Source organism: Phoenix dactylifera, chromosome 10 (assembly GCF_009389715.1).
Source record: "Phoenix dactylifera cultivar Barhee BC4 chromosome 10, palm_55x_up_171113_PBpolish2nd_filt_p, whole genome shotgun sequence".
Classification (NCBI taxonomy): domain Eukaryota; kingdom Viridiplantae; phylum Streptophyta; class Magnoliopsida; order Arecales; family Arecaceae; genus Phoenix; species Phoenix dactylifera.
Window position 1 is genome coordinate 3,492,702 of NC_052401.1, and position 19,181 is coordinate 3,511,882.

A 19,181-nucleotide genomic window follows, 5' to 3' on the forward strand; every position below is an offset into this window, starting at 1 on the left:
CCCCTTCCCAATCCATTAGATCTGCGGATCCAACGGTTCGAACGCGAAATCCATGGGAGAGATCCGGGGAGGTAAGCATACCTTGCGGTAACCAAATTTTGTCTGTTCTTGAGGGAGCGTTAAGAAATTTTATTTAAGGTTAGGGGTTATTTGCAATTCGTACAAAATATCGCGAGAGTTAACCGCTTTTTTTGGATTGTATCGTTCTCTTTCTCGGGGCCCTTCCCCCTTCTTTCCCATCCCCAGGTTCCTCTCTCTCTCTCTCTCGTCCGCACGAGCCTCCTCCGCCTGTCGTTCAAACCCTAAAAATTCATCCTTTAGGGTTTGATCTCGGGTTGTCGAGTTAGAGGGAGCGAAGGATTCGGGTCGATTCGGTACGCCAATCCCTCTGTTTCATCAGAACTTCGAATTTGATGCCATTGTTTTTTTGTCTTTCCATCTTAAAAGATGCCTTTTTTTCGGTTCTTTTTTTTGTGTGTTTTTTTGGGATCTAAACTAAGGTATCCGTTTTCTTTGATGGTTTGGGATATTCTTTAATTGATTTTGATAGATTTCGGTGTTCTTCAACAAATTTCGCTATTTTATTTGACAATCTATGGATTTATGTGTTCGTAACGTGCATGGATCTAGGTCATCCATCATATAATTGGGGATCGCTTTCTTATTTGAAAAAAATGTGTCTCGTTTGTCTGATTTCTTCTAAATATCTCGGTGCTTGTTAAAATTTGATTTTTGTGCATTTTCTTGTATAACATGTAGAATTTTTCTGCTCGCATTCAGTTATCGGTGGGACCTTAGCGTGGATTTGTAATGCATCCATGGCGATTTTCTTCGTGATGTTCAAAATTCGTTTTTTTATTTGGTTGCCCGTCCCCGTTTGGATACGTCTGTTAATCTTGCTTGCGGAATGAAACAATACGATTCCAATCCTTTTGTGTCAGTTTGGTTGGATTTTTCAATCTTGGTGTCATTTTGCTGGCATTATCTTCGTCTCGCAGTTTGGGGCTGGGATAGATAATGGCAAGTACGAAAGGGGCTGCTAACTTTAGGAACTCGGCATCCAGTGGAAAACAGTCGTTCCTTCCTCCGAAAAGCCCCTTTCCGACAATGCCTGTGACTTATTCCGACTATGGGACCATAGGATCAAAGGGCATCCCAAAGCCAAGAGAGGGGCACAGACACCATCAGCGCACTTCGTCCGAGAGCTTTCTCGAGGAGCAGCCATCGTGGCTTGATGATCTGCTTAATGAGCCGGAGACACCCATGAAGAGGGGAGCTCATCGCCGCTCGACAAGCGACTCATTTGCATACATGGATGGAGCTAATATTTATGCTAATATGGATAATTTATCACAGCACGAAGGCAGGCAGCGGGACATCACCTCACAAACTATGTGGGGAGCTCAAGACTTTGATCGCCAACATGTTCCTTATTATGCTGAGGCAAATTCATTTGGGAAACCTCAGAATAGAGGATGGGAAGCCTTGAACATGGTCAATTATCCAAGTGGTGCTCCATTGGCAAAGGACAAGACTTTGCATCCAGTTTCAACATGTGTTCTAAGGGATGTTGATGCAGCAACATCTAATGTTACTGAGAAGAAGGAGCAGGAGCAATCTCCACAAGATTCAAGAGGTATCTCTGAAAGAAAGAAGGAAGGCTCTCATGCTAAGCACTTTGATGTGGACCCAAAACGAGTTAAACAGTAAGTTCCGTGTTTTTTTCATTAAAAGCAACCATCTATAACTTTGTGACCTCTCAGTAATATTGTGCTAAGTATTATGAAAAAAATAGGATTACTCTACACATACTTTACCTCTGCCATTGGCTTTAATGCACATTGAAGTTTTTGCCTAACATCTTGGTTCCTGCTACAATGCCCCGTTTGTTCCTTTATTTCTTTGGCCAGCTTCTTCTACCATATAATTAACTCAGTCATTCTGGTTAAATGGAAACTTGCTGCTTGTAGATCTTTAATGAGCTTTTTATTAACATTGGTGAGCTGAAACCTCTCTTTAAAAATCCTCATTTTGCTATTTCTTCTCAAGTCTACATCATGAAATTATGAAGTATCCTTTCACATCATGAATTTAAGAATATGGGTTTCCTGCACCTCCAGTAAAATTCTGTCTGGATGCATAGCACCAAGGATTACCCTGCCAAATAAACTGTTTTTGCAAGTCAAAGACTAGATTCCATTTGGAAAAATACTGAGTGGAAAATAGGTTAAACATTAATATTGACTTGGCTTTCACGGGTCTTGCTTTTGCCCATTTGTTTAATCCAAGGTCAAGGCTCATAAAAGAAGTATCCTCTGAGTTTGCATGACCTATCTGATATTGAAGGCCCCCTTCCTAGGATTACTCCGAGCTGTATGTGACCAAATTATTATTTTAGAAGATTCTTTCCTCCTTCCTCACTCTATTTAGTCATGCTTCTCCTACATCTGAAAATACTCATCATAACTAAATCCCTTTCAAGTTTAGCACGCTTTCACAATTCATTTGCACGTCCTTCTCTTCTCTTTTCCATCTCATGCTTATGTGCCATGTTAAGAGCCTAACTTCAGCTACTTGAACTGATAGATGCTGGAAGAACTGGTTTGGGTGTGGGAATAAGAAAACTAAGCTCTAAACAAACTTAATTAAGCACCTAAAAAGCAGTTGCGGAAGTGAGATAGTAGACAGACTTTAAAGCAGGTGCAACGCCCTATATAAAAAGTTTTGGTTACTGAGAACCTGATTTTTTTTATTATATATTAGAGCTACACTTTTATCCTTTTTTATTGGCAGGAAGAATGCGACACTTTATCTGGCGAATCTCTGATTCTCTCATTCTAGTTTTGACTCTACATATTTTCTTGCTACTACCTTTTCATTAGGTTAACTCAAAACGTGTTCTGTTGATAAATACAACCCTTTTTTTCAGTAATCACTATTTGTACTTTACCCTTCTCTAGGTTAATCGACCAAATGCCCACTCATTTATCATCAAAAATATTTTCCTTGAATGCAATTAGATGGTGCACCTGACTCCGCGTATATTCTCTCCTATATTCCTAGTATTCCAGCTTACTTAACATCCACGCCATATTTTCACTATTCTATCCATTGTTCACTTGGCACCACATGGCCCCAATTTCAGAGTCTTGCATGTGGCTCAATAGAAGGTTGGAAGCTGGGTCATTCACTTTTCCTAAAGAAGTGGACACTTTTTTCCCTAGAATGAACAATGAGTGAATGAGCTCTTATAGTCTCTCTTTAACTTATTATTTTCTTCAAATAACAAACGTAATAAACCTCATGGATTTGAATCATTAATGCGTCCAAAATGATTCTGCTCCTCAAGTTACGAAAACCTATCTTGACAACCTCGAGAGCATATTGTGTTTTGAAACCAGATAACTTTTAGTGATTTGCTCAAATAATACATGAGGTTCAGATTCGTTTGCTTGTTTCTTTCTTTATGGAAGTTCCATTTTTAACATCTTCAAATGACTTTTGGTGAGCTAGTAATGGGCTAATGGCCAAATCTATGACTAGAAAATTTAGCAATCTGAATGAGTTTTTTGGGGATGACAAATGGATGACAGTGACTATAGCAGTTTTTTTGTACTACATTATGCAATCTAAGAAGTTTGCTAATGCAATTTAAGAAGTTTGCTAATGCAATTTAAGATGTTTGCTAATGCAATTTATTTTATGTTGGTAAGGTGCTATGAGTAGTTTTTGTTTTCTTTTATAGTTGGAAGGAATTTCAAATTAGCATGGCACTTGACTTGGTTAGGTGAAGTTCAACTTAAGTTAGCCACTTGTTTGTACTTTACCCTTTGTCCACGGTGGCACTCATCTTTTTGGGATTTCTTCTTCTCTTTTTTTTTCTTTTTGGCTGTTGTCCTGTCTTTTTATAGGCCGAGTTACTATTCTATAAATAGTAACCGGGTCGGGTTACTGTTCCGTGAACAGTAACAGGTCGGGTTACTTTACAACGTGGTTGCTTATCATACATCAATGCCTAGGTTGATCTTCTACAAATGACTAAAAACAAAAGCATGAGTCAAATAGAACTCGCTTAAGATTCGAATCAGGAAGCATGACCAAAACTGAAATCTGGATGACTCAACACAATCTGAATTAGGTTATACTGGGTCAGATTGATAATAATAAATGAGTGAAGGTACTTTAGTGCTTTAGATAAATGAACAAAAATATCTTTATTAATTAATTATGAATAGGACACTTATGAAAAGCCATGCTTTCTCCCTACTTTAAACTAATTACTGGCTCATTATCAATAAAATTGTATATCCTCTTATCATATGTTGTAGAGCTGTTTTGCCTCCTTTTAATTTGATCCCCTTAGACTTTTATTGACACTACATTTTATTATTACTTTTGGATCGATATTTTTTCATTATCATCAATGTTATGCTTAGATGGCGGGTCCAGTGTTTCTCTGACCTTGCAGAATGCTGAACGTGTATCCAAATGAAATTAACCTTAAATGCCTAGTATTCTAGATCTCTTATTTAGCTTTTCCTTAATCATTGTCTTATCCTTGTCTTTGGTGTAACATCTTTTTGTCACTTTATGCCATGGATATATTCCACTATTAGGGTCCAACAATTAAAGCCAACAGCATGACCCCTTTATTAATTATGGGTCCCATATTTTGGCAATTAGCCTCCTCAAATATCTAATAATACTTTTTCTGGTGTATCTTTCATGAATATCTCTTTTAAATATATTTATTAGAGTTGTTTTGTACAAATGTATGTCTGGTTTATGAGCCGATGGGCTTTGCAGTAACACTGCAATACTTGATTGTGCATTTGTGATTCAAGGTGGCCTTTTGGCTTAGAATTGCTGCTCTTTAAATGAATGCAGTTCTCTATTTGAAACCTAATTCTTCATTTGAACCATATGGAAGTTTAGGAAATTCTGGTGGATTGCTCCATGGTTGCATGAGCTATGCTAAATAACCAAAAAGATAAGTCCAGTTCCTGCTAGCTAGATTTTAGTTTTAGGTTTTATGGCAGGCTCCTCTCTTGCCTAATATCATGAGGTCAGAGACAGTTGGCATCAATCTGAGCCAATCTGAAATGTTCTCTATATTTTTGGATCATATTTTGATCCATAAAGCCAAACCCATATTAATGGGCCAAGGCTTGTTATTTGTTAATAATGATTTGGATTTAATGTTTTCTTTTTACATGGTTCACGATATTTGGCAACCCTTGATTTTGTTCTGAATTCCCATGAGCGAACAAAATGCTGTCTGCTGCTGCCTGCTTCTTATACCTATCCTTCTCCCCTAAAATTATCTAGCAGCCTTTGTTGCAGCCTCTGAAGAAACTCATGCTGACAGAAATTTTTTTTTATGATTTTTGTTGTCTACGAAGTGCAACATGTCGAGGGTCAGCCTTGGCGCAACGGTAAGGTTGCTACAATTTGACCTAGATGTCATAGGTTCGAAACGTTAAAGTAGTCTCTCTGCATACAGGGTAAGGCTGCGTACATCTGACCCTCTTTAGACCCTGCAATGGTGGGAGTCTTGTGACCATTTTTGTAAAGTCCGACATGTTAGAAAATAACCACCAGATGGTACCATATTTTTTTTAACCCTTGACACGGAGAACATGGACTATCTTAATTGTGCATATGCTACCTCCTGTTTGCTAGTTGTGCAATGGACCAAAAGTTTATGGTAAGTCGCCCCTAAATAATGAAATCTCTTCAGTTCATGACATCATTCGAAAATCAAACAGTGCTGGATCCTTCTCAGAAGCGAATGCTTGATTACTACTTTGCTCTTTTTTTTTCCTTTTGTTTTTTGAAAGTTTGCATCTATGTACCTTCAGTACCTCAGATATTGACAAGGACCAACTTAGTATATAGAAGATAGTAAAAATCTTTTGTAGTCTTGATTGCCTTCACTTTCCAAATTTGTGTCTGTAAACTCACCTTTCCGTTATCACAGGCAATTTGCTCAGCGCTCTCGGGTGCGGAAACTCCAGTACATTGCTGAGCTGGAGAGAAATGTTCAAGCCTTGCAGGCATGTCTTAGCAAATATAATCGAAACTTTTGGTGTTTGAAATACCTGTTGGAATTTGCTGACATTATTATCTTCATGTGTGTCTACAGGCAGAAGGAATGGAAGTTTCAGCTGAACTGGGATTTCTGGATCAGCAGAATCTTATATTGAACTTGGAGAACAAAGCCTTGAAGCAACGATTGGACAGTTTGACTCAGGAGCATCTTATAAAACGACGTGAGTACATTATGATCAACAAGTTGCAAGAATTTCTTGCTTTGCACCTTCTTAAGTGTTTCTTTAGGCACTCAACTCAATTTTATTTTACTTGGAATAAAGTAACAATATGATAATTCCCAGTATTAAGATATAGAGACAGGAATTATATCTGCAAGGAAGAATGGGCCCCTGGTCTTACATATTAGTGAATTTGTTTATGGTTCATGGATGTGAAATATCATTAACTTAGATGTTTCGAGATGCCAAAGGTCTTCTAGTCTTATTTCACCTCCTGTACATGCTTCTTTTTTTTTTTTTGATGATGAAGAGGGTGTCAAAGCCACCCAGTCCTCCTGTACATGCTTCAACTCTACCAATTTCCAACCGTAGCTTGGGTAATCACCATCAATTGCAATAGTATTCTGTACAATGCTAATCTCAATTCACTCAAAATATATACCATTTTCTTTTTCTCATTTTTAAATCTTTTCACATATAATTATGAATCAATGAATATAAACAGATGATTTGTGTTTGTGAACGGCCATTACTTGGGCATGGACAATAATTGCCTACTTTGAAAATATGTTCTCTTTCAAGTTTTACTCCATCATATAGAGGTTGGTTTTTGAACATATGTTGTCTGCCTGTCCCGTATTATATCATTGACTTTTGAATGACTTGACGTTTCTGTTTGGCTTGTGCAGTCCAGCAGGAGATGTTGGAGCGAGAAATAGCCCGGCTTCGATCATTGTATCAACAGCAGCAGCAACATTTGCAGCAACCACCTGCTCCAACCCATGGTCGCAGTAGCAGTAGAGATCTCGAGTCACGATTCGCTAATCTCTCTTTGAAACACGAAGACCCAAATTCTGGGCGGGAGCCAGTCACAGGTCCTCTCAATATTTGAAGTTTCACTTGCAACCTACCTGTATTTGGCGTAAGACATTGCTTCGAGAAGTGAGCTGGAAACTTGGAATCACATCCAAGGTGAATAACATCAAGAGGTCAATAACTTCAGTCTGATCTTTGTTCCTTTTTACTCGTTTCAATATGCGCGCCTGGCGGTCATCTTCATCTCCCGTCCATTTGTTGATGCTCGACCGTCGGAGGTGTTAGGTTATGCTTGTAGTTTCATGCTTTTGCCACATTTCTGTATTCTCATGAGCTACGAGTTCTTAGTTAATTCCTTTGATCTTGTTTTCCACCGCACGGTTTCTTTGAAGCTCATTAATTCAACGTCTCGATCCTTTTGATGCCATGAATGGTATGTGGATATTTATGCAATATCTGAAGGGTTTGTCGGCAACCTTCATTTCCTGTTTGTTGCATAGATTTTGGACTATTATGGTCAGCACCAGTTGATGGTTTTTTTCATTTGTAGTCAACTGTTTTTTTCTCTCTTTCTTGCATACTTTCTCGATGTTCTTAAAAGCGTAAGCCATTGAGGGTTTAGAGATTGCTGGAAAACTAATCACAGTATACAATTCTGGTAGCACTACTGATATTTTACACAGGTGAGGCATAGTGTTGCTAACTTGCTATGCTGCATCATTGTAGTAGAATCAAATGATCATCTGTTGGAAAATGCTCGACATGAGATTTTCAGCGATGGTCTTGCATCGACTTGATTTAAAATTCTACTGTAACTGGCCGGCAATTGCCATTTCATCTTGAGCTTCAGGTGTGAGGGGTCACTCATGGGTAAGTGAACTGTGTGAGCTACGTGGCAGGTTCACTCCAATGCGAATCTATTTTCAAATGGAAATCCTTAGATCCGACTATTGTGATTATATGCTCTGTTTTTTGAATGAAATGTGACTGATGGACAGATATTCTACATTGGGATTGGATGTTATTAATAATGCCAAAAGCCAAAGTAGGTTGTTGTTTATCAGTGGAAGGTAGAAATATTTACGAATCTTCTCATTTCCATGGAATGCAAGCAATGGTTTTAGAAGCTGTTTTGAAACTAATGAATCTGCATCCTTTTGGTATGTTTCTTCAGAGACTTGTTTTTAGCTCTCCAAATGACTAGATGGGGATGCTCCTGCTGGGTAAGGGCAGCGATCGATCGGATTTGGGTCAGATCAAAATATTTAATTGATTTATAGTCTTTATAAGTTTATTTCGTATGGAATAATACCTAACTCGCCAACATGATTAGTACTTGTAAATTGTATATTAAAACATAATAGAGAAAAAATTAATGGATTTAAGGCTGACTTCGAAACAAAATAAGAAAATGATAAAAAATTCAAAGTGAAGAAGGAAATGCAGTAAATCCTACGTTTGCTTTCATATCTTGTCTCTTTACCAGATGCTAGTCATTGTCTTTATCATTAATTTTGCAGCCTCTCTAATTAGATCAACCAATTGCCGATAAGATCATGGAGTAGAGCACAATTACTTCTACGATTTAGGTTTATGGACTGGTTTTAAGAGTTCGCTCAATCTACGATGATCTGTTGGGTTGGAGGGCTAAACCCGATCCATTTATAATCGAGTTCATCTTGGCCAAGCTAAACTTGCCGTCTTTATAATTAGGTTAATCTTAGCCTACCCAAACACAAGCCAATAATTACGAAGACCCTTGTCCAAATCTATTTATTTATTTTTTAAAAATTTCAGATGAATTTGGAGATCCGGCTTAGAAATTTTCACCCTCGACGCTAAATCTTTAAAGATAATTGTGTAAATTTAAGGTGGATCATGGCCATTGTAATTGGGTTTGTCCAGCTTCAGCAAGACCGCCTTTCCCAGTTCATTCTATTTTATTTTTCCAAACAACTTAACTTTATACCGGATTATAAGACAGCGATTGAGGAATTTTTTTATAAAAAGAAAATTGCTCACTTGTCCTACCAAATTTGAAAAGTCGAAAAAACACTGAAAGAGAAAATAAAGACACGAGCACTGGCATTATAATAGTAAAGCTTCTTCCATTAAATTTACCTGGTGTAAACATTAAACAATGTCTTGATGAAGGACATTTATTACAGTAACACCAATTCTTTTATTAATACTACACCTTTAAACTTAAACAGCACAAGAAGTTTACAGTAACTTCAAGGAGTGATGATGCCTGCACAAAACCGAAAAGAAATTAAAAGTGATGTCAACAACGGATCGAACAATACAAATCGCCTTCATTCATTCATTAGATGGCAAGAGAAGACTTCAACCATTGGCGATGGCGTAGGGAATTAGCTAGGAAACTTACTTCCACACTTGAAGTGGCGCGGCACCCGCCGGCCGCACCCTTCGATGAGCCTAATGGCACGGTTGACATTGACGAGAGCAGCGAGCTTGGGAGTGACGATGGAGCACACACACTCGACGTGGGTCACTCGCGCCCGCTGGCAGCACTGCGGGCTCGGCAGCTGCCCATACACCACTGCCTTGCATGCATTGATGGCTGCCCGCCGCTCAGCCTGGCACGCCGCCGGGCTCATCTTCGCATCCGTCGGCACCACCGCCGCCGCCGCCGCCACCACCACCAAGACTAGCAGTAGAGCTACAACTCTTGAACTCTTTTCCATTTCTTATCTCTATCTCACTCTTCTCACAAGCTTAACCCCACTCTTCCTATATGTATATATAGAGAGCTAGTGTGTGTCGTGTTAGGCGGTTCTCTTTGTTCCTGCTTTTGTTAGATTTTTGCTCACAGCTGGTTAGGGCTGGAAGTGGGCCGGGCCGGGTCGGGCCAAACCCCTACCCAAGCCCGGCCCGAATTTTTTTTCCGGGCTTCGGGCCGGGCCGGGGCTCGAAAAATTTTTAAGGAACAAGGCCCGAGCCCATTTGGGCCGGCCCAGAAATTAAAAGCTGCAAAGTTAGCCATGCCTCCAGTATCAGAAAGCGAAATCAAATCGAAGATTCTGAGTGGGCTACCAAAAAAACAAACCACCATGCTGTTGCCGTTCCCTCAGCTCCCATTCTCGAAGCTCAAGTGCGCCTTGTTGGGTTCGGCCAAGCACTCATCCGGGTCGGTGAGGATCTCCAAGATGAACTTGATCAGCGAGCAGAGCCCCCCCAAGAAATTGTGGTCGATAACCCCATTCCCCTCCATCACATGAGCGAAATCCACGAGCTTAACCCTAACCCCGCCGCCGGCCCTCCTGGCCTCGACCTCCTCCCTCGCGTACATCACCAGCACCGACACCGAGTAGAAGTGGAACAGCGTCTGGTCCTCGAACCACGCCTTGAGCTCCAGCAGCTGCGCCAGAACCCCGTCCGACCGGCCGTACACAGCGGAGGCGAAGGCGCAGTCCGGCGGGCCCGGATCCGACGCCGGATTCGAGGACACGAACTGCCGGAGCGCTCACTTGACGTCCTCCGCAGTGAACCGCCGGACGGCCTCGCGATCGGGCCGCCAGAAGCCGGCGTCGCCGCCCTGGTGGATCCGCACGCCGGAGATGCGGAAGCCGAGGGCGAGGCTGGTGGTGTCGCGGTCCTTCTTGAGGCATTTGCGGACGTAGTCGTCGGGGGCGGAGGGGTACCAGGTGCGCGCGCCGATCTTGATGTCGATGAGGGACGGGCGGCGGAGGCCGGCGGCGAGGTCGTCGAGGACGAGATGCGGGTGCGGGCCAGAGCCGTCGGAGGCGGGGAGGAGCTGGGTGCCGTGGAAGCCCGGGAAGAAGGCGCGGACGTGGGGAGGGACGAAAATGGTGACGAGCGACGGAGCGAGTCGCGATTCAAGGGTTTTTCTTTAGGGCAAATTGTTGATACGGGCTCGGGCTTGGACGGGCCGCGTTCGGGCTGAGTATGGGCGCGGGCTTGGGTCGGGCCCGGGCCGGGCCAATGAGATACCCGAGCCCAGCCCGAAATAGAAATGGGCTGAATAATTAAGCCCGAGCCCGGCCCGAAATGCATTGGCCCTAGCCCATAGCCCGGCCCGCGGGCGGCCCGACCCGATGGGCTTCGGGCCGGCCCGAGCCCACTTCCAGCCCTACAGCTGGTGTAGGCCACTAGATCTAAGAAGCAAGATCTAAGCTTCTCTCTTTTCTTTTCTTTTTTCTAAGTAGTTAAATTTATGGGCTAGTGAAACTATTTATCTTATGTAAAAAAGTCGAAATCCGCATCGTTTTTTATGTCTTTGGATGGATATTATATCATTTAAGATAACTTTGATTATTTTTTAAGATTACCGGCTTGATTTATTGAGCATGAGCATAATTATCTACCTTCTTTAATAACAGGTTAGTCATGTGAACTTTGAATAGGTTGGTCAACGATGGATTCTTGGAGGTGGAATGAGATGATTTATGTTTAGATTTGTTTGCTTACTTTTAGGAGATGGTCTTAAACATTGCGCCAAAGAGTGGTTTTTGTGGGTCCTTGAGAAGAGCTTTGTTCTACGGAAACTGGCCAACGCAGAAGAGTCACCGAACCTCACGCCGCAAGATGTCTGTACTAGATGTTGACCAAGTGAGTGGAAGACTTTGACAATTTTGGCTTCCGCGGGTCAACCAGTTCTCTTGAGGGGTGAAGTTCTACGTACCATAAACTATATCCAAGCATATATATATATATATATATATATATATATATATATATATATATATATATATATATATATATATATATATATATATATATATATATATATATATATATATATATATATATATATATATATATATATATATATGGGATTGATAACCTACTCTCTGTTATGGTAGGTTATCAATCTACCCATTTTTCATTGGACAAAAAATACCCTTATTTTTTGTAACTTTTAAGGGTGCTTTATGTCTTTTTATAATCTCACATTAACTCACCCTCTCAACCCCCAATTAATGCTCTCTCCCCCTCTCTCTCTCTCTCTCTCTCTCCGGTGTTTGTGTGTATGCATGTATGTACATACATACGTATGCATGTATGTATATGTATGTATGTATGTCTATGTATGTATGTATATGTGTGTGTATGTATGTATGTATATATGTATGTATGTATGTATGTATGTGTATGTATGTCTATGTATGTATGTGTATGTATGTGATGTATGTATGTATGTGTGTGTGTGTATGTATGTATGTATGTGTATGTATATGTATATGTATGAGAGAGAGAGAGAGGGAGAGAGCATTAATTGAGGGGTTTAGAGGGTGAGTAAATGTGAGATTGTAAAAAGACATAAAGTATCCTTAAAAGTTATAAAAAGTAACGGTATTTTTTGTCTAATGAAAAATGGGTAGATTGATAACCTACCATAACCGAGAGTAGATTATCAATCCCCTATATATATATATATATATATATATATATATATATATATATATATATAGCTTTTCGAATGCTTGGTGACTATAAAATTAAGCAAGGCATAAAGAATAAAGTTTGGCGATCGATGATTTTTTTACTTTGAGAAGAAGGATGAACAAAGCCTATGAATGATTCATTGAGATAATAAATTATAGCGGAGCTATGATTGGACCTGATATCTTGTACCGGCTGCATGAGATCACTTTACAAGCTTAAGTAGCTTGCACCTTTTATCGATGATTTAAAATTTTAATCATCTCTACAGCCATCGCTATTTATATGATTGACACAAGACCTGCGTTACATTTTTGTAAGGTCAGAAAGTGATGTTTCTTAGAAAGCTATTAAAATTTAAATTATTTAACAATGTTAAACAATTGGCAGCTGGGTTTTGAATGATCTTAAGGTGTTTTTCATTTGGTATTTGCTGTTTGACAAAATAATGAATTTAACTGGAAAAGTTCAAACTTATATAGCATTTGGGACTTTTTATTAATCTTCTGTCTAGCTTCATGTTGAATGTCTTAGTGAAAGTCTACTTGTAATTATACCAACTACAATTAGGGAAACTTAGTTGAGCTTGTGAGTTTTGGGCTAAATACCCATGATGACTAATAAGAGCCTTGATGGGTCTGTGCCTATTGCTGACCAAGGCTGATAAGAGCCTTGATGGGCTTTCCTCCAACTAACCATGAGGATCTTAATCTGGAAAAGGGAGGTTACTAGGTTTTCTATAAATAGAGCCTAGTTCCTAAAGGTATTACAATATAAAGATAAAGATATCAAATTTTTTTCATTTACTATTTTGTAAGTTTATTCTCGGTGATTAACGAAGTATTCATGCTTTTATCTCTACGTGCCCGTGCTGTGCTTGGAGGCTACTTAGACGAAGTTGCGGTTTATTATACCTCGAGAGTATCCTCGCCTATCACCTGCAAGGGAGAGGCGATCTTGTTCTAACTTTTAAACTTGATGTCATGAGATTGAGATCTGTTCAGAGTCAATATCAGCAAACCATTGATTGTTACTGCAACAAGGTAAATTATCCATTCCTTGCTCTTTTTTATTTTCTTACGTTTTCTTTTAGATAGGTTGGTCATATGTTAGTAAAAAGAAATTTATCTAAAATCTCTCATGCGTGTTTTTTTTTGTTTTTTTTTCATAGTGGTGGAATTTGAACTGGTTGGTTATCAATGGATTCTTGAATCGGTGGGATATGTGAGCTCTCCTTGGCGTGAGCTTTGGTCTACGGAAACTGGCCGACACTTCCCATAACCCCACGTTATCAAAGATGCTGACCAAGTGAGGCGAAGACTTTGACAATTTTGGCTTCCGCGGATCAGCCACTTACTTTTGAGAGGTGATATTCTACCACAAACTATATCCAATTATATATATATATACCTTTCCAAATACTTGAGGCACAAGGAATAAAGTTAGGTGATTGATGATTTTTTTTTAGAACAACATGCTCCTTAGGATAGATTGATCGTGCTTGCTTAGAATCCAAAACAAATATCAAAATTAAAAAAGTATTAAAAAAATAAAAAATTATTTTTATTAAAAAAATTGAGCTATGTATGTATATATATAAAAGGCTTTCTCTCTCTCTCTCTCTCTCTTTCTCACTTTTTCTCATACCACCCTCCAAAAGGATGCCTCTCACACTTTATCAAGTTAACTTATGTACTAGCTCCACTCAACTTCAAGCACTAACAGAAAACTAAAACCAACTACAGGGTGGTGGTTGCAGGTTGTTAGCTATTCAACATTTTGATTTTCGGTGCGGAGCTGAGGGCTACTTGGGCAGGCTTTTGTCATGCCAAGCACGATTTATGAGTTAGCTCTATCTTCTTGAAGGATAATTCGGTTACGGTTATCAATTGGATTTAGGGAGGTCCAAGAGGATAATGGATGCGACCACCCATTGCTCTAAGATATCTGGACAATATTGAGGGACGGAGAGGCTTTCTAGGTGAAGCATGTTTTTCGAGAAGCCAACGAGGCTGCGAATTGGGTGTCTACTTATATGGCCAGTCATTCCAGTAGCACCTTGTGGGTTAGAGATGGAGAGTTGCCCTAGGCACTCCGAGATATTTTATTTTCTCACTTTATTGGGTACATCTTAATTCGTTAAGTATGATCTACCCGCTTTAGCAAAAAAAAACAAAACAACTAGAAGACAAAACTTTAGGGTTGCGTTTAGGTTTGTTGTGCCTTAAGCTCATCCCGACCAAATTGGACCAACATATAAAAACAAAAATAACTATGCTTTGGAGTTCGTGATGACTCCAACGCTCCTCTCATTACAAACTCTATGCTAACCGCCGCGCAAATCTGTAGACAACTCGACCGCCAATCTTTTGGTGAAAATATCTACTAGCTAATCCTTTATGAAAATCTCTCTCTCTCTCTCTCTCTTCTCATCTTATAAGCCATCTAAAAGAAATAGGAAAAACACCACTAGACAAAGAAACCAAATCCTATGTCTCATTCTTATTAAGATCGGCATCTTCTTCAAACACTTGGTGACCATAAAATTAAGCAAGGAATAAAGAACAAAGTTAGGCAATTGATGATTTTTTTCCATTTGAGAAGAAAGATGAATACAGCCCATTGATGATTCATTGAGATAATGAATTGTAGCAAAGCCAAGATTGGACCAGGTACCTTGTACCAACGATATGAGATCACTTTACAAGCTCAACTAGCTTGCACCCTCTAATTGATGATTTAAAATTCTAATTATCTCTAGAGCCATCAATATTCATACTATATACCAACTCGAGACCATGCATTATATTTTGCAATGTCGATAGACGGTGTTATTTAGAAAGCTATTAGAATTTAAATTATTTAATAAATTTAAATAACTTTCAGAATTTTTTAATGATTTTGAAGGGTTTTTCATTTCATGTTTGCTTTTTGATAGAATATTGAATTTAACTGGAAAAGCTAAAACAATAAAGCATCTGGGACTTCTTATTGATCTTTTATCCAGCATTGGATGTGTTAGTGAAGAAAGGCTACTTGTATTTATGCCAACTCCAATTAGGGGAACTTGGTTGGACTTGTGAGCTTTGGGCTAAATACTGAATGCATGCATGCATGGATGCATGAATCTCGGCACAGCCATCCATGCCATGCATGTTCATGGCGCATGAGTGGTTATAAACTACAGAGATTATTGGAGGCCTTTTAATGGAGGGACTTGCTGGTCTACTTATTGCCTGCCCTCAACGACCAATAAGAGCCTTGGTGGGTCTGTGTCTAATTAGCTAGTTGTTGGCTGCCGACAACAGCTATTAAGAGCTTTTATGGGCTCATCTCCAACTAGCCGTTGGGACCTTAAATTCTGAAAGGGAGTTTACTGGACCAGGGTGCTTAGTTCCTAGATTGTGCCTCTACTATATCGAACTCTTATCTCATCAATTCCATGCTCTATACAAACTGCCATATTACTCTCCCCTTTACTGACAACCATCATCTAAAACACATCTTGATCATTAAATAGAGGCTTCAATGCCTCTTCCAAAGACTGCCTTGGGACTAAATAATACATCTGCTCTATCTTTCGATAACCAAGCTCCTTCGTGAGATTTTCCAACTCAATAAAACTTATATAAGTCTGGGTCGTAGTTGTTATAGTAGCTGACACACGGTCTAGGAGAAACAAAAGCATCCCTCATGGTGGATCTCTAGCGTAAATTGGTCATCCTTGCCGTGTACATATGAAAAGCCACTTTCACAAGGGACAATTACACCCCAAGAATGCTTATTAAGATAGGGACCGTTTTCACAAGAAACAATTACAACTAATATCTTAATAGGGACTAAGTGCACCTAATTTATCTAACAATATAACACTATAACAATATATAGTGTACCAAGTGTACCTAACAACACAACATTGTAACAATACAACAGTGTAGGAGAAGAGTAGACAAAGGAGAAGATAAAGAAAAACTAAGAACACATGGAAGGTGGGCCCAAGATCTAACAATGGGAGATATATTATCTATAATCTCCTACGTAGCACAATGTAGGAGATAATAAACAATTTAAAAGGAAACATAGTTATTTACACTATGTGGCAATGTTCCTCTCAAAAGAAAATTAAATGTTTAAAAGGGCACTAAATAAAATAAACTGTAGCAATTGTCAGATAATATGTGTACCGTTATTATTGCAAACACACAAATTTTTTTAAGGAAAAATATTGAGATTAATGAACAAAATTGCAATCGATGAAATTATTGTTATGCTATTGCCAATAGCTAATTATGATTGTGTTCCAATAGATTATTCCAAAAAAAAAGGGGGTGTTTAATAACAGAAGAATCTCATGCTGAGGGAATTGGGTAAAACAAATAGAAAAAAAAAAAAATAAAAGGGAATGCGTCGACAGCAGGATTCGAACCTGCGCAGGCGGAGCCCAACAGATTTCGAGTCTGTCTCCTTAACCACTCGGACATATCGACGGCTGTTTGTTTGTAAAGACTAATTATGACTTTCATAACTAGTTTGTCTTAACAGTTTCACCACACAACAAAGTTGTTTTTTTTTTTTTTTTAAATGGGTTATCATACAATGCATGTACGAACACATCTAATAAAATAAAAAAATATAAGTTCACGAAATGCCCGTGACAGCTCCTCCTTTTCTGACCATAGAATATATCTTGAGTGGTGGGCCGTATAGGTAGCCATCCAGTCGGCTGTTCTGTTGGCCTCTCTAAATTCGATGAGAGAAAACTTTGAGCCTAAATCTAATCCACCTTGGCTTGCAATCAGTTTTAAGTCTTAAAAAATCCGGTGAGATGAAAACTAATTCTGAGTCCAGCCAAACTCAAGCCTATTTAAACCCGCTTGATACCCTCCAATTAAATGGGACTCAAACTAAGGAATCGCATGCAGACAAAGAGAACCCGGGATCCACTAAAACCATATTCAAGCAAGCCATCATATCAAAAGTCTGCTAAAACTTGCATTCACTCATGACCAACCCTAGCGATCTCTAGTAATAGCATGGACATAATCATTGCATGCCCGCAAGCAAATACATCACTGCTAAATTCCCATGGTAGTCACAGAATCTATAGCTCACTCTTCCATGATTTTAACCAATAAAACCACTAGCTAGGGAAATATCTTGCTGTCTTTTCCAATGGGAGCCATATTTTTATTTTTTTTCTTGCTTTACGATTTCAGGAGGTATCAATATTCATGTGCTCGGATTCATTTTGAGATCAGCTAATGCCTTGTCAAATTTAGTCCTTACATGCTGGGACTTCATCATCAGATTCTGGAGTTCATCCTTCAGTAAATCTTTGGCTACATCACCTATCCGTATAACCAATAGAATGAAACAAGAAAATAGAGATGGAAACAAAGATAAAGCCATAATCTTAATTCTCATCTCATTTTATTATAAATTCTAAATGGCCCAAATATAATCAAAATAACCAGAAACCGACAGAAAACATCCATAATCAAATGGAAAATTGTCCGACATTTTGGCTGAGACATTTTGGATCCTGAGTTCCAAAAGAAGCCCAAAAAAAGAAGCATAACCAACAAGTCCTGACCAACCTATATCTAAACAATTAACATGACTAGTTTTAATACATATATATACTCTATGGGTTCTTCTAGCTCTAGCTGGTTCACCAGCTATAAGTAATAAAACGCACATTATAAAATATTCTTTAGGAATATCTCACTTATGGTCTTATCAGTCATCCTAAACCTCCAAATGTGCACACAAAATTGTTATGATCAGCCCTCCCACTTTATGCATCCCACTTGGTGTGCCTTCTCCCCACATAAATTCATGTTCTCCCCCCTCCCCCCCTTTTGAAGTCTAGATTCTCATCCAACTGCTAACAATGCGTGGGACTTGACAGTCCAATGAGGGTGGGACCTAACAGGAATCCAATTACACGTTGGATATATATATTATCCAAGTGAACATCCTGTTTTCCCCACTTTTTGATAGGAAAAGAGGAAGCCCCTCAATCAGTGTCTCTCCAACGAGCAGCACCGAGTACCTGTTCATGCCTTCAATGTCAAAAGAAGAGAAGATAGGTCTACATGCATACTTAACATGGGGTGAGCCTGCCTTACAAGCCAAATAATCAGCAACTTTGTTACGTTCACAAAAAAGATATATAACATAAGCCACTGTGGTACTCATGAACCTGATGTCAGAGAGAGATGGTGTCATGCCACCAAAGTCCAAATATGTTTTTAAAGATCCAGTCGTCACAAAAACATAAGGTAACTATTAAGTTCAACATAACCGAGGTTTGAACACCATCTAGCCAGGTTTAGTACAGACGGAACTCCTTTTGCTACAGAATTTCTAGTACAATTTTCACATAGATGCTTAAAAAGCATTCAACACAGTTTGAATGGAGATCTGATGAACCAAGGATTCTTTCCGTGAAATATCCAGAAAATAAAATCAGACAACTCTGCGCATTCTCAAACCTTGTCTCCCAATCTTTGCATATTTTTCTTGACATTGTCTTGCACCATGTGTGAATTTTGTACTGCATTACCGTGCATACAGCAAAACCAGAGAAAAGGGGGCTAGAGAAGAGGGAAGGGGATGCAATTGGGCTTTTCTTTCTTTGTTTTTTTCTGTTTTACTTGGCGG

The 19,181-nt window shown here is 39.2% G+C and overlaps 2 protein-coding genes, 1 non-coding gene and 1 pseudogene across 4 annotated transcripts; 1 reads left to right on the forward strand and 3 right to left on the reverse strand.

Moving 5' to 3' along the window:
- Positions 1–7,577, forward strand: LOC103711051 (uncharacterized protein At4g06598-like). Of its 2 annotated transcripts, none has more exons than XM_017843775.3 (5): positions 1–71; positions 999–1,706; positions 5,981–6,056; positions 6,146–6,272; positions 6,962–7,577. In XM_017843775.3, the coding sequence occupies exons 2-5, from the start codon at positions 1,018–1,020 to the stop codon at positions 7,162–7,164; spliced, it is 1,095 nt and encodes a 364-aa protein (XP_017699264.2). In that variant the 5' UTR covers positions 1–71; positions 999–1,017; the 3' UTR covers positions 7,165–7,577. The 2 variants fall into 2 exon arrangements, with proteins under 2 accessions (XP_017699264.2, XP_008795246.2); XM_008797024.4 differs by lacking the exon at positions 1–71 and adding an exon at positions 212–374.
- Positions 7,578–9,171: 1,594 nt separating this feature from the next.
- On the reverse strand, positions 9,172–9,826 carry LOC103711052. The gene is made up of 2 exons (XM_008797025.4): positions 9,478–9,826; positions 9,172–9,339 (listed from the first exon to the last, which is right to left on the reverse strand). The coding sequence occupies exons 1-2, from the start codon at positions 9,794–9,796 to the stop codon at positions 9,323–9,325; spliced, it is 336 nt and encodes a 111-aa protein (XP_008795247.1). The 5' UTR covers positions 9,797–9,826; the 3' UTR covers positions 9,172–9,322.
- A 234-nt stretch (positions 9,827–10,060) lies between these two features.
- On the reverse strand, positions 10,061–18,578 carry LOC103711099 (annotated as a pseudogene).
- Positions 16,921–17,002, reverse strand: TRNAS-CGA. The gene has a single exon. It is a non-coding gene; the product is annotated as a tRNA-Ser (tRNA).
- Positions 18,579–19,181: the final 603 nt, after the last annotated feature.

Bases quoted from the DNA above. Each gene is read 5' to 3' on its own strand.
- LOC103711051 (XM_017843775.3), top strand. From the start codon at position 1,018: ATGGCAAGTACGAAAGGGGCTGCTAACTTTAGGAACTCGGCATCCAGT. The intron at 1,707-5,980 runs GTAAGTTCCGTG...CCGTTATCACAG, and splicing joins GACCCAAAACGAGTTAAACA to GCAATTTGCTCAGCGCTCTC. The intron at 6,057-6,145 runs GCATGTCTTAGC...GTGTGTCTACAG, and splicing joins GAAATGTTCAAGCCTTGCAG to GCAGAAGGAATGGAAGTTTC.
- LOC103711052 (XM_008797025.4), bottom strand. From the start codon at position 9,796: ATGGAAAAGAGTTCAAGAGTTGTAGCTCTACTGCTAGTCTTGGTGGTG.